Genomic DNA, 15,196 nt, shown 5'->3' with positions numbered 1-15,196 from the left:
CATTCAGAGGAGGGAGAGAAGGTGGAAAAGCAGGCGAAGGAAGTTGGTGAGAGAAGACAAGATGCGGTCATAGAGAAGGAGGTTGGGTTGTGGACCCTGAACCAGAATGCTGCCAGTGTGATGGACATTAACGAAGCAACGAGAGGATGCAAAACCAGCTAAGAGGACTTCCCACTTGGTGCCACCGTTCATAGAGGAGTGTGAGGAGAGAGGGAGGGGGAGAGAGTGAAGATGAGATGGAGAGCCAGAGATCAGGGGAGGGGGCAGAGGAAAGGATGGCAGTTAAAACCTCTTTAGAGGAAACACTGACATGGGTGTCTGCAATGGGAAGTGCAGGCTTTGCACTGAGGATATATTTTCTGTGTTTTTTCCTACTGGACTTGGAGAGAGATGGAGGATAAGTGATGGAGTAGCAGTTGGAGAATATGGGGGAGGTGGAGAGGGAGCCATCGGAGGGCAGATATTATAGCCAAAGAGTGAGGAATGGCAGCACTGCACAGTTCTGGCTAGCTCATAGGGACCTACTAGATTGAGTCAGGGAGAATAAGAGAAACCCAGCAGGAATAGAATTAAATTAGAAGAGTGACACAGATAAAATGTACACATTAAAGTGATTTTAAAAGCTGAAGGCAGCAAGCAATGCAGTGCAGATGGTGTACAGGAAATGCAAAACATTCAAATTCGAATTTAAAAGCACAGCCCAATTCAACTTTAAATGAAGGCAGCAAAATGCAGATATACACAGGAAATGCAATACACAAGTGAAAGTAATAAATGCAGTGCAAAGGAATGAAGTTAGTTAGGTGAGGATGGAGTAGCTGATAAACACTGATGATGCCACGGGAGAGATAGTTATTGAGGTCAGCCAAGCACATATTCATGACTGTAGGGATAGTTGGTGGCCTTTGAGATAGTAGCAGTGAGGCAGTCCAGAAATTAGTCAGTGGACGGATCATAGCTTGAGATGTAAAAATGATGGCTCTCCGGCCCTCCTCGGCCCGGACAGGGCCTTCAGTGAAATGGGCCGTCTCCCGCCTCCCGGTGCCCTGATTGGATTCTCCTTCATACTCCTTTTGGAGACCATGTCTCACTAACTACTCGTGCTCACAAAGGGACTTACTTCGTTAGTTTAACACTTACAACATGATGTGTGCACAAAAGCAAACAGTTTCTGCACTTAGCCAATATCGGCTGTGTCCCCCAGGAGCGACTGCTGTATCCACATTTAATGTTTGCATGCGCCCTCTCATCACTATTTTTGTAAAACGTAGACTCTCCTAACCTGTACCTGGGTGCCGATGATACCCAGGTGTACTTTAAGATCACTGGGTCTAGCAACGATTTTTCCTCTTTCTAAATGTCATGAATGAAGTTAGTAATTGGATGCATCGCAACGGAATGCAATTGAATTCATCTCAAACTGAGGTTATGTTGGGATCCAAATATAAGCTCAAACTCCCTACCCCCCAGGCATCCAATCATTATGTGGATTTCCCACAATTAACGCTGGTAAGTTAGACACCTTGGGCATCCTTTGGCAGCCCGACTTTTGGTGTCCACTGTAAAGTATGTGGGGTGGTTAGAATCTCCTTTTTTAGATTGAAGCGAAGTTGCTTTGCTAAATTCCCCTGTACCTTCGAAAGGATGAACATGCTCCAGTATTCAGAACTCTTGTCCACTCTCACCTTGAGTAGGTAGCAGGCTTGTATGTTGTGAATCCTAATGACCAACTGTATTGTCCGCACCTGGTTCAAAATGTAGTTCATTTTGGCACATATTTGGGCTGACCAAGGCACATTCCTTTACAGTCTGTAGAGTTCCTGTACAGTGTAGTTTGTTTTAAAACGATTTAAATCTAGTGATGGAATTGTTTCTCAATGCAGGGCTAAGAAAAGGGTCTGTTATCGACTTAAGGTAGCTGATTTTTTGTTCTGGATTGCCAAGACTGAATGCAAGACTCTATATCGTGGACTGTGGGTACTTGCTCCATTTTTTGGAATGCACTCCCTGTGACATTCGAAGTATTAATTCATGGCCTTCTTTCCACAAAGCATGAAAGAGCCATTTGTTTAGTTGAATTATTATATGGTTTTATTGTTGGGTTGCATTTTTAAAATTATTGCTGCACCAGCCCAAATAAAGAGGTCTTGTAGAGCTTTGATAATCCAGATAATATGCAGGGAGTAAATACTATCTAAGGCAAACGCCCGGTCAAGACAATAAACCAGAGCAAAGACAGACATGAACTTGTTTAAAAACCTTTTAACTGCTGAGCTTTAATCAAGTCTATGCAAAAAAGACAAGCATACTCATCCTTAGCACTAGACTTCTGCTGGAACACTTTAAAACACCTGTGACTGAGGGACTTGCAGAACATTTTCCTGAGTGGATGCCCAGGTGTTCGATAACTTAGACACACGAAGGATGGACTTTGGACATTAAATCCTCTAGCTTTAGACCCTGACCTTGCATATGCTTGGTCTTTCCTTACTGTTAGTTTAGATGTCTCCCTCTTTCAGTTGCACTCTGTCCATCTGACCCTGAAGCTTGAGAGGGGGGGGGGGGACTACTCGGAGCATAGGACTCTGCTGGCTGGGTGAAGCCACATACAACCTATGTTTGACCCCTACTTAGCTACAAAGCTCCCAAGGGAAGGACTTGCACTACTAAGCACCAAACCTCTTTCGTTTTTTGATGGTAATACCAAAGGAGGTGGAGTGTTTTGAAATGTCTGTATCTGTGGGTGCTGATGGACCACCCAGGATAGGCCTAGACTTTCTTCACCAAATAAATGGAGAAAATGCCAGACCTACATAATCTCTGATGTGAGTGTGTTGAGGATTATTGAAGGACTTCCTGAAGTGGATGATATGAAGCGGGCGAAGTATCAGATTGGTTTTGCCACTGCCCCCCTTCCAATCTAAGATTTGTTCATCATTCACATATATTAAACATGTAAAGGAGTGAGACCCAGTATGAGATGACGTATGTATAATATATGAAATATATGGAACTGTGCCTGTGTGCAGAACGTATTGTCAACTTAATCTGTTTGTTGTGATAGTATCTTTCAGTTACTATTTACACCATTGTACTTTTTCATTAGTATTTTATAAAAATCAAGTTCCATAGCTACTTTAATATAGGATTTCATTTTCTTTTTAGGAATCCATTGTCAATGGGAATATTCCAAGGTGCAGTTTTTGTTCTGGCATTGTCAAACCAGACATCGTCTTTTTTGGAGAAGATCTTCCCAAAAGATTCTATGAATTTTCAAAGGATTTTGCTAATGCCGATCTGCTCATCGTAATGGGAACATCCCTGGAGGTAAATATATTTACATTGAAGCTTTTTGGCATGTACTCACAGTTACCAAGAGTATTTATAATGCTGACTTTTGTATTGTGCAAAATGTCCCTTGACATTACATTGGAGTTGGTGAAGAAGCCTCTGTACGGTCCTAAGTAGCAAAGCATTGCAAGATGGCGCTCTGCCAGACCTAAAACGAGTACCTTAAAATGGCTCATTATAAATAAAACCTCAAATTCTATGCACAAATATCAGATCCAATTTGGGCCTTGGACCTTGCTACAGATGGGTTTCATAAGAGCAATTAGTATATGATGATGATGATGCATATTTTCTAGATACCACATGAGCCAGTTAACAACAAATCGGCAAGTATTAGTTTACATATTCAAGTGTATATAACTAATGTTGAAAAGAGAGGCTGCCTACACTGGTCCAGCAAATGACCTGCAAAAGTCAGACTATGTGCATTCCTCATACACAAGGACATAAAGTAGTCTGGATATATCCGTTGGAAATACATTGATAAATGCACAGAATTTAAGTGCATACAATTTAACAACTGTTGCATACCTTTTTAGATAAAATCCATCACATTTATTGATCATACAGTCGCTATTTGCATAAATGATATAAAAAGAAGGGCATGGTTGCCAGAACGAGGCAGCAAAGTGGCAGTCCTGGCATTCAGATGCTTAATCAGTGGATCCATCTTCAAACAACTGTTTCAGGAACATAACATAACGGGCGTATTTGTAAAGCGCACGTTTACCCCCGAAGGGGCATCTTGGCACTATGTTTGTTACCCAACTTAATGGTACTCATTTCATTGGACCTGTTGGGATTCGAACCTGTAAACATGAGGTCAAACACAGGCCCCTGTAGTGAATGCATTAGTACACTTGTGCCACAGACACAGAAAAGGATGCTTATAAGAAGTTGATGTGATGCATCACTGGCAAGAGGTTACACAAGTACCTTTTACAAAGAGACACTTGTTGGCTGAGCTTGGCAACAAACCAATATACCCGTCTCCAAAGAAGCAGTGTCTTCCTATCAGAAAGCCTTACTTACTATGCCCAAATAAATTAGCCAAAACATGCAGGAATACAAGGCTAGAGAGAGAAGCTGTCAGATATTGCAGGAACATGTTAAATAATAGAAGCTGATTCTTATCATTCGATATTGGCCTGGTGCTGTGCATACTAGACTCCTATCTCTGATCATCAGGTGCCACCAATAGTAATCCAGTCAAACATGTTTGTAGTAAGATTTCTATGGCATAACCCATACAGAAAGACTGCAGAGTTGTGTATTGTAGACCAGTGCAGAGCACAGTGCCTGACAGGACAACTGGGTTCCTGAATAGGGATCATGCCAATCAAAATCTGACGAGCAAAGAAGGATTTAACGTTAGTTTGTCTTGACCATGGTGCTTTTGCCTTCAGTTCTCATGTTTTAGCGCTTAAGATTGTATAGAAGCTCAAAAGGCATAAGGGCTATATAGAGGCTTAGGGGTTTCATAGCCTGCAAATTAACCCAAGGAGAGAAATTCATCTGTTCTTCCCGTATACTAATTCTCTCAATAATTGAACGTGTTTCCCTTTGCCACTTTATAATCAGTTCTCTAATGTCTTGGGGTGGTTGGAGAAAAAACCTGTGGCTTGACTATATCGATACAGCTCTGTCCGAGGATAATATAAGGGTTCTTTCTCCCCCAGTTGCCCTTCTGACCAAAGCCCCGATGAGGTGTTATAAATGTATTTTGGGGGAAGTGTTCACAATGAAAAGGACCTTTTTGGAGCATGTAACTAACTCAGACAAAGAGCATGCGGTGATTAGCCGGGTAAAGGGTATACAGCCCTATTTAATATGGGGCACTACTAGGAAAGAACACTGGGTAATCACCTGTGCAAGATTTGACTGCCTACTTTTGAGAGGAACCCCAGCTAAATGGAGAGGAGATCCCGATTTGGCAGTGTGCCTGGTGTGTGGTCACATAAAAGTGGACTTGGCCCATTTGTTATTGTTTTGCCCTGGATATAGCTGGATTAGACGGTCAACCTTATTGCCGGTCCTAAGGGAAACTAACATCCGCTCCTATAGGCCTGCAATTTTGTTTCTTTTGACTGCTGATTCTGTTCTAACAGCATGGGCATTATCTTTTTTTTATATAAAGAGCCATGCATTACAGGAAGGGGCTGGTAAGCGAACTGACTTAAGTGTCTAGTACGTTTTTATCTGCCTAGTTATAGTATTTGTATTCTCACCAATGATCTGGGGACTTGGCTATCTGCTCTCTCTTACGTATGGCTGGTTGTTGCTGCTGCAAATGTCTATTTCTTGGAAACTGTCCATTTTGCACTTCGTTTTATACTTTTAGCATTGGATGTTATGCACTGTTTATCTCATGCTATTGTATATTGACATGTAATCTGATTTTGTTATTTTATGTGTAATTTTTCTAGGGAAGGGTTTTTATTAGTTCTGTGTTTTGTATATTATATGTGTTTGATGGACCATAGATCCGAATAAACATATTGACTGACAACAATTGAATCAGAGTCTAGATAGAGATGTACTCAGGTACTTGATGCAATGGAGGTCTAAGGATGTCTAATTAGTTTTGACATGAAACTAGACCTGTGGTCGTAAGAATGTCATTTGGGACCCTGCACTGGCGATTTAAGAGACTATATGTATACAAATTTGTTTTATTGGCATTAAAGAATGTATCTGTTTGGCTGATTTTAATGTGCCTAATAGATTCATCCGTATACACAAGACTGGGATTCTTATAATGTTGAGTTGGAGGGGCGCTCTATGCACTTAGGTTTGAGGGGGGTCTCTTGGCACATTTGTGGTGAAAAAGCACACAATGCGGAAAGGCCACCTGTTTCATTCCTTCAGAGAGGAAACAAGCCTTCATACTTCGGTGAGAGGCCCATTGAAATATTGCATAATCTAACAGGAAAATTAATTGGGTTTAACTTGAACTACATTATGAATACTCTTACCAATTAATCCTTAAATTAGGTCAAAAGAAAGCAATGTGTACTTGACATTCTATTAGGTGCAACATTTGAATTTAAGATGTTAATCATCGTCAGAGCCTGAAACATGTTTTGACTGTTTTTATATCTGTTTGTTCAAAGGAAAAATGACTAGAACTACACATTTCCATGTACATGTACCATTACATTAAGATGTGCTCTGGACAATTCTTTGTGCCTTGGATGTTAAAAAATCTTCTATTCAAAAATTGATTTTTCTTAATTGACTAAACCTTTATGGATGATCACACCAATACATTGTCTAATCTCAGAGTTCAGATTCTGATGGAGAATTGGATGCCCCCACATACATCTTCAGAAGTGTAGAGCAGCGAATGATCAAATTGTGTAAATCCAGGGTGCAGTACCATAAAGGGCAAAGAAGCTAATTATACATTGTTTTTGAAGTGGTGAAATAGTTCACCAGGCAGCATTTTACTGGCCCAAGGAATTGTGATAGCATGTGGTCCTGGAACTTGGCCACCACTAGATGTGTTTGGGGTACTAAAAGCCGATATCTAGATAATCCCCTGCCACACCACCCACCTCCCTGTCTTTTGAACCTGTACTATATACCCAGCATCTCTATGAAGTACCTATAAAGTACAGTACTTGCTTTCTTTTTGGCTTTGGAGATCACTTGTTCCTCGGATATTCAAAAGGGCAGGGTCATATTACTGTGGCTGCAGTATGTGATGATTCTATAAACCCTTCAGGAACTTAGGGAACTTTTGTGGGAATCTACATGGAATCTCAACTCCTCTTCCTCCTCCTCTTCCCCCTTCTCTTCATCATCTCCCCTCTTTTTCACCCCCTGCTTTTTTTTTACCTCCCCTCCTCTTTTTTGCCTCACCTCCTTTTTTGCCTCCCCATATAACTCCTAGTCATGATGCTATGGTGATTTTGTTAAGTTACTGAATATTTAAATTATGTTGATCGCAAACAATAGTCATTTGATGCGAGGAGATACAGCCACAGGAATAAAGAGATTGTCAAAATATTGGTTTGGTCAGCAAAAACATACTGTAACTTCAGTTTGATGCCATGTGGTTATGTTGAAGGATTCACTGGACAGGTCAAAATGAGGGCAATCCAGATAATGTTGCCAAAACCAATTGGCACTTCAGTTTCTTTATTTTATATCTTCTTTCAGAAGTGTGGCATTTTTTTTCAAATATATAAACAAATCCATTATTAAACAGGCCAGGTAATCGGGTTAACAAACTGTTACTAAAAGTGTAGCGGATTGGCCAAAATAAATGTGTGGTTCAAAGTTATCAGAATGTATCTTCTCCTTGGTCAGGTAGTACAGTGGGAAAACGTAACTCCAGAAAGTGTCTAACAACAAATAGTTTGCCAGTGTTCAATAAATCCAAGGCTGGATGCAAATCTACACAGTAATTTTGAGCTCACAGTCCCAGACGTTAAGGGTTTCCTGCACCCTATCTTCCACCTTTCTTGGGGTCTCTTGTCTTGAATTTCTCAATCTCTGCTTTATGGGTTCCTGTACCATTTCCCACAGTTCTTGGGGTCTTTTCCGCTGAACTCCTAGAACCGTACTTGGAGTCTGTGGGTGGATTCCGTCAGTGGGCTTGTTGGAGGCAGGCCCGCTATGATGGGTTTGAGCCAGAGGTTGCTTTAACATTAGACAAGGTTCTCACTAGGTTCCCCACTTCATTTCTCTCTGCCAGCATTCTGCTTCTACAGCCCCCTGCTCTAATCCCTCTTCTCCCTGGCATCTCGCCACAAGTTTTGCACTCCCACAAAGCTTTTTTTTTTCCTCTGTAAGCTACCTTTCTAGGGAGAAGACTTTATCCTCCTCAAAATTCCCGCTACGCCTCTCTGCACCACCTCCTTCCCAAATCCTTCACTGGTCTTATTTTCCATCTCTTCCTTCTTATTGTTCCTGGAGGTTATCCAATATATTTCCCCATAACTTCTTTCTGATACTTCTTTCTGACATCGCTTTCTCCATTCCTTCACCTTGTTCAGCACTTTCCTCTACACTCACTGCTTCAATTTCCTCCATTTCCTGTTTCGTTGTCTGGAGATGCAAGCCTGCGTAGAAGTGCAGATGAAACGTCTCCCTTCCAGGAGAATCCTGAAGGCAGCGACACTTAGACTGCATGGTGGACAGAGAAAATGGGAGCCTGTGGAACACTGCAACCACCAGCAAGGCCGGGAACCTAAGGAGATCTGAGCCACAGAGAAGAAACCCGATACAGCCTGCCCAGGAGCGGACGACCAGTGTCTTCCACAAACTGACTGTGGTGTCCTTTTGGAGTATTGACAGGAGGAACTGATGTCGGAGACCTAGTGGAGAAGACCGGAAAGAAGTTTGATTCACGATTCCACAACTGCATGAGACTGCCTCCCCTAGAGAGCTTTGACACAGAGAAACCGGTTTACGGCATGTTTTGAGAAGTGGGAGGAGGGTGGAAAAATCAGGAGAAACCCCACGAAGGGGTGAGAAAGCCAATCTGCCAAGAAGGGCTGAGAAGCTAAATAGCCCCCCCATGGTCTGAGGTCCAAGAAACCCATGAAGGGGTGAGAGATACAATAAGTCAAAAAGGGCCAAATTGCTGAGGTCTGGCGGAAATCCAAGAAATCCCATGAAGGGGTGCGAAAACGTATAAGCCCAGAAGGACATAGAAGCCAAACAGCCCAAGTCAAGTTGAGATCCAAGAAATCCAAGAGGGGCTGAGAAGCCAAACCGCTCATGCAGGGCTGCAATGTGAGATATAAAATGGAGGATAGGGGGCGGGGGGCACAACTTTCATGGAAATAAGGTAAACCTGACTGCTTCAATATATGGTGTCTACCAAGGACCTGGAATACAATCTAAGATACCCCAGAAAAGGGTGGAAGCTGTTGTACTTCACAAACATGCAGGCAAACCCGATCAGATGGAGCCTGCTATCCATGCCGGGGAGAATGCACACTGAGACTTTCGACAATCCGGAAATGGGAATCGTCTGACCAGACAAATTACCCGGAGAAAGGAATGAGAACATTTTGCTGGAAGCCCAGACCAAGCTCCATCTGGTAAAAGAGGGGAAACGCACAGACTTGTAACAATATAACCAGGCACATGGCCTGATGGAGAATAGAGATTTTTGGGTGGGGGCCAGAAACCCTCCCCCATTACCAGAGTTAAGAGTGGGGGGGGGAAGAGTCTTTGACCAGACTACTTTTATGTTGGTGTTTTGTATTAGTCATGGGGGCAGATTCTAGAGTAGGTTTGGATAGAATATTTTTGGTATTGTAAGACATCCTGACTAGCACAGCATTATTCTTTTCTTCAGTAGTGATTTTATGGCCCTTGGATCATGCATTTATGGGTGGATGGGATTACACCAGAGTAATTCTGAGTCAAAATAACCGGACAAACTCAAGAAGATGGCAAGTTGGTGTTATATTAGCAATCATCTAAAACAGGGAGTGTACAATGAATGTCAACATTCTCTCAGCGATTTCCACAAAAAATAAAATTGTATACCTCTTTATGCATCAGAATGACGTCATGCTACGTGGCAATAGTGAACAACCTATCAAGGGTTGGGATTGGTTGAGGGATACATCTAGATATATAATCATAGAAGAGCTAGGTTTGTTACTGGCTGTCCGATATCACGTGGACAACTTATGCCTACCTATTCATACGGGTCATTTTACGAAAAATCAGTTAGTGTTTCATTGGTTTCTTAAGCTATAAGGTCCTTCGCTATATGGATTAATACAATTGGTTTGACACACTTGTGCCATGTCTGGAACATTCGGTTCAATTAGCAGCATGTAAGCCAAGACCCAGGTGCAAGTAGATAGGACATGAGGCTGCCCTACCACCCAATTAGCCCAGCATCTCATCAACCATGCCTTCTGCCATGAAATTCTTTTTGTACTTTGCCTTTCAGTGTATAGTGTATTCTCGTCCTGGGAATGCAACAGGAGTTCAGGGCGTTCACTATGGTATCTGGAACCCTAAGTTCAAGCCCTGTTTCCATCCGTGACTCACGTGACGAGACCACTATTCTGTTCATTCTGCAAGCTTTTAAATGTGTTAAATGAATTAAGACTTGCCATCCTTTGTGTTCTTTCTTGCACCTTAAAGTGAGGGGATTCATCCTCCACACACACACGTTCCTCTTCAGCGTAGATAGCTGACCTTGACTTCTCAGTTCTTGACTTCAGGCCAGACAGCCTCCCAACGTAGCTTCAATAACCTGCTATTCTACTGCAACAGTCTTTCATTCTTTCTCAGTGATTCTTTGGCTTATTTCATGATACCAATGTTCAGGTTCTGTACAATGGTGGCTCCGCCTGCATTCTATTTACTACTTATAGCTAGTATGTGATGACTTGATCTATCTTGCATTTCAGCGTCTGTACATTCTTCATACTTCTAATTTCTGCAGCACTTCTTACTGTGTAATCTTCTTTTACACTTTAAAGTTCATGTGATTCTTTACCTCGTCATTTCTCCTCTAGGATCCATACATTGTGTTTATTTAGCTGTTCAGGATGTCGTGCACTCTGTTTTATGACATCATGATCCATTTTCTTAGCTCTTTCTCATATTCCTACAGGGGGCTCCTCCTGCAGCCTGTCATCATCTCGGGATACATTCAGTATGGTAGTCTTAATGTATACCATCTTCCATAGGCTTGCCTGTACTATTGGTACAGTAGCTGAGGTTAGACAGGGCATGGTGTCATGGCTCCAATGCAGGGGATATAGGGGGGTAGGATCTCCTGCGCATATGTACGTCTGCTCCTCTACAGTAGAATAAGGAAAACGTCTCATTGAAAGTAGGGGTAGAACAGGCTTTATTTCCTTCAATAAAATTTACCAAGTGAGAAACAGGAATTCTTGTCCGTCTCGTATAAGTTACCACAGACACCACCCATCCACTGAATTAGTCAAACGGGGCACGTCGTCACACTTTGGAATATTCAATAACTTCAGTGATTGCCATTTTCAAAACCTACTGGAAAGTGAATGTAGTATGGATTATTTGTTTTACATGCCCTTTCTTCCATTGCCCACACATGCATAGAAAAGCACAGTATTACATACAACCAATGTTCGCCTACTACCCGCTCTGTTTAAATAAATGCACTGTATTCTTAAATGTGTTTTCTATACTATGGTACTTTCTTGCAGATTGAGCCATTTGCAAGTATGGTGAACTCTGTAAAGCCAAATGTTCCACGGTTGCTTTTGAATAGAAATGTAGTTGGTCCTTTCAAGAAAAAACCTTTAAAGAACACAGATGTGGCAGAAGTAGGCGAGTTGACAGAGATCTTAAAAATGTTTGCCCAGGCTCTCCACTGGACAAAGGAAATAGAAGAGCTGATGGATACACAGTCTGTAAAAGTAAGCAAGTATGGCCTTCCTTCAATAAACATACTGCTGTGTTTTGTTGTCTAATGAACTTTTCCCTTTTATGGGTGATGTTTGTAGCAGAAAATGAACCAGTGCCAGTTAATGGGTTGTAAGAAACTTAATTGTGTTGCTGAATGGACTTAGTGGGGTTTTCAGGAGCTACTCTTTTTTCCATCCAAACGTTATAAGCGGTCATATATCGCAGGATTGATGATGCCAGCTGTTGTAGAAAAGCTGCAACAAACATATCAATTCCGTTCTGTTAAGATGGATTTCTAGAATCTGGCTTGGGGGACAGATATTCAGAGGCCACCCTAGTTAGAGTAAACAGTGGAACTCTGAGGTTAGCCAAAACCCAATCAATGTCAAATTGAAGAGTAGTCAATGCTATTCTCAGAGTGCGAGTGGGGTCATGGGTCCACAATGAGTCCACATAGAGCACACAATAATTCAATTTAGACAGGAATGTATAAAATGTAGTTATTTATTCTAGACTTTAATACACACACACTAAAAAATGAAACGAGCAGGTGATAACATTGAACAATACTCAATAATAAACATATATACAGTCACCATAGGTTCTTAAAATGCGTTCAATGACTTAAATCAACAAGGGGAATGAGGACCACCCTTTGAAAAAAAAAAATATTTATCTCTCCAGCTCACAAGAAACGTAATCGACCTCAAACCATGGCTTAAAAACCATCAGATTAGAACTACGACCACAGCAGAAACACTTTGATTCCATAAATGTTATTTTTGTTGTCTCTTATTTTCTAACGAGGGCATGGATCAAGAGAAGCAAACGGGTGAAAATCATACACTATAACAATATGGGCATTTTATGTTTGTCAAATAATCCTGTCTAACTACATGAACTATTGGAGTAATGTATCCAGTATGCTTTTGACTTCGACTGTTAGGAGTTGATTCAGTGTTAATGAGTGTTTGGTCATTGTTTGGTGGGGCCAGATCACCCAGGCTCCGATTTAGGTAGGCAGTGTGTGTTGACCTAGGTGTTGGGGAGGAGTTATTAGTTGAAGGGGAGGGTCTTGTGCTGCGACCTAAAAATGATGGGAAGAGACAAAGTGTGTGATGGGGAGGAGTTTCCAGATTCTGGGGGCTTAGATAGAGAAGGCAGTCTTATGTTTTCTTCCTTCCTTCCTGTGCCAGTGAAGTTCACGTCTGCACATGTCCTTGATTCTGGTGGTCGGCAGTAGCCCATGCAGTCATGAGGGTTGGAATGATGTAGTCAAATTTGTGGAGTTCTTTCAGTCATGCTACAGCATCTGGGACACATCTCGGGGGTGCCAACGACGGTCACGGGAAGGCCATCCGGAAGCGCATTGCCACCATCCAGGTGGGAGAAGATCAAGGCTTGGACAACCGTTTTGAACATATTTGCTGGGATGAAGGACCTGATTTATCTGCAGAGGGACAGTTGGCACCAAGCAGGTTTTGTCTTTCTTGGTATATGCTCCTTGAAGGGAGAGGCGTATGTCAATGTAGAGCCCAAGGACTATGGTACAGGTGGTCAGCTGGGGTCTGAAGCCCTCGATGTTCATAGCAGAGAGCCATGTCTGGATGTCGGCATTTTCGGTGCTGGTCAGCAGTAGGAATTCAGTCTTGGAGATGTTGAGCGTCAGGTAAGCACTGAAAATCAATGTGAGCCAAGCCTTGAGCCTGTGGATGTCTTCGGTGGAGAATATCTTAAGGTAGAGCTGCATGTCAACTGAGTGTTGGTGGATGTTGTGTGGAGCCAGGAGGGTCCCAAGCAGTTCCATTTAAAGGTTGAAGATCAAAGGGGTGAGTATGGATCCTTGCATGACTCCAAAGGTGATGGGTAAAGTTGCTTATCTGTAGGAATGTATTTGAATGAAATACCTTTATGCATTCCCCCCCACTGCCACTGGTATCTAAGGTTATCATGAATATGAGGCGCCATTGTTTTTGCCAGATACGTCGGGTGGCTCCTTGGTGACCCAAATGATGCTGTATCCCTTTTCTACTGCACAACTTGGAACGCCTCATCCACCCATCCTTCTACCTTTTAGAAAGGTGAATTACCCATCCCTCCTCTCAATCACATTACTAAGCTGTTTTGTTCCTGAGGACACAGTTTATGGTTATTTAGGCCTGTCGATTGAAAATATTCAGATTATTGTAGATGCTAGGAAACTCTGTGCTTGGCCACAGTACCATCTGTGGTGAATCACCCTTAGGATTGGGGATAGGAAAAACGTACACTAGTTACTGCTTACTTGCTGAGTGGAATGCTTGATGTGCATTTCCGCAACTCGCTTCTGTGTGGAAAACGGAAATGATGCTGGACCCAACATGACATTTGGTGCCCATCAGTCTGGTGTTGGCGGACTCCTAGAGTATGCTGGGGAAGAATGCCTGGCTGAAAGCCTCAGAGATGATCACCGGTGGAGGAAAGGGAGCAAATCCCCCCCTAGAAAAGGTACCCAGTAGCAAGCTATAAATGGAAAGACCGGGCTGTGCACATTTGTTCAGAGCCCAGCCCTGACTGCTAACCCAACATAACAAACGGCTTGCTTTGGGTTTGTGAGAAGCATCATTAGGGCTTCCACCTATAGGTAAAGACGCCAGACCATATTTGCCCTTCTGAGGACTGATGAAATGCTTGCTTGATGTGGCCAAGGATCTATTGAAGTCTGAGGAAACACTTGCTTGAGGAATCCAAGAGGCTGGTGGAGAGTCGTGGAATAATGTTTACCTGATGCAGCCAAGAGGTTGCTGAAAGACTTGTCAGAGGAACCCAGGAGGTTCTGGAGAACATCTAGAGTACAAATAAATGAAACACCCAGTAAAGTCTAGAATGGGAGTTTGGTAGAAAATTGTTGCGTGACAAGCAGACATTCATTTAAGAGTGAAAGTGTGAATCTGTGTGGGGGTCGTTTGAATGAACTTTACACATGATTCCCTTGCAACTCTCACCTTCTGATCTGTCCTCATGCTTATGTCGTACCCCCTTGTGTTTTATAGGTGTTTATCAATGGGTTGTCCAACTTCAGGTCTCGAGGGCTGGAAACATGTCGGATTTTCAAGATACCACTCATTAATATTTGAGATAAATTGGCATACAATAATTCTAAATGTATGCACATTTTCTCTCATGAATAATAATGAGTGATATTCTGAAAACATGTTAGGATTGCAGCCCGTGAAGCCCGAAGTTGGACATCCATAATATCTTTGCCCATTGCTCGTCATTTTTAAGTAGTCTATTAACTAGTCTCTGCTTTATTGTGGTGTTTAGAATTGCACCTGGTGAGGGGCTTGGGGCAAAAGTTCACAGCCGTACTTTATTCCCAATTGGTTTGTTCCAGTTTAGTAAAGCCACATGCTTCTAATGATAGCATTCCTTTATTTGCTGCCACCAGCAGTATTCCTTATTTTTTCAAACATTTTTTCATTTTGCT

The 15,196-nt window shown here is 42.3% G+C and overlaps 1 protein-coding gene across 2 annotated transcripts in view; it reads left to right on the top strand.

The window, feature by feature from the left end:
* LOC138513422 (NAD-dependent protein deacetylase sirtuin-3-like) overlaps positions 1-15,196 on the top strand; it is a 497,025-nt gene that overhangs the window by 470,099 nt on the left and 11,730 nt on the right. For both annotated transcript variants that reach the window (XM_069628264.1, XM_069628265.1), the window contains exons 6-7: positions 3,166-3,327; positions 11,526-11,738. In XM_069628264.1, the coding sequence (XP_069484365.1) occupies positions 3,166-3,327; positions 11,526-11,738 (375 nt within the window). The remainder of the gene's footprint in view (positions 1-3,165; positions 3,328-11,525; positions 11,739-15,196) is intronic.

Source organism: Ambystoma mexicanum, chromosome 12, assembly GCF_040938575.1.
Source record: "Ambystoma mexicanum isolate Mex_15411 chromosome 12, UKY_AmexF1_1, whole genome shotgun sequence".
NCBI lineage: Eukaryota > Metazoa > Chordata > Amphibia > Caudata > Ambystomatidae > Ambystoma > Ambystoma mexicanum.
Note: the sequence above shows the minus strand (reverse complement) of the source record. Positions and strands in the feature narration are given on the sequence as shown.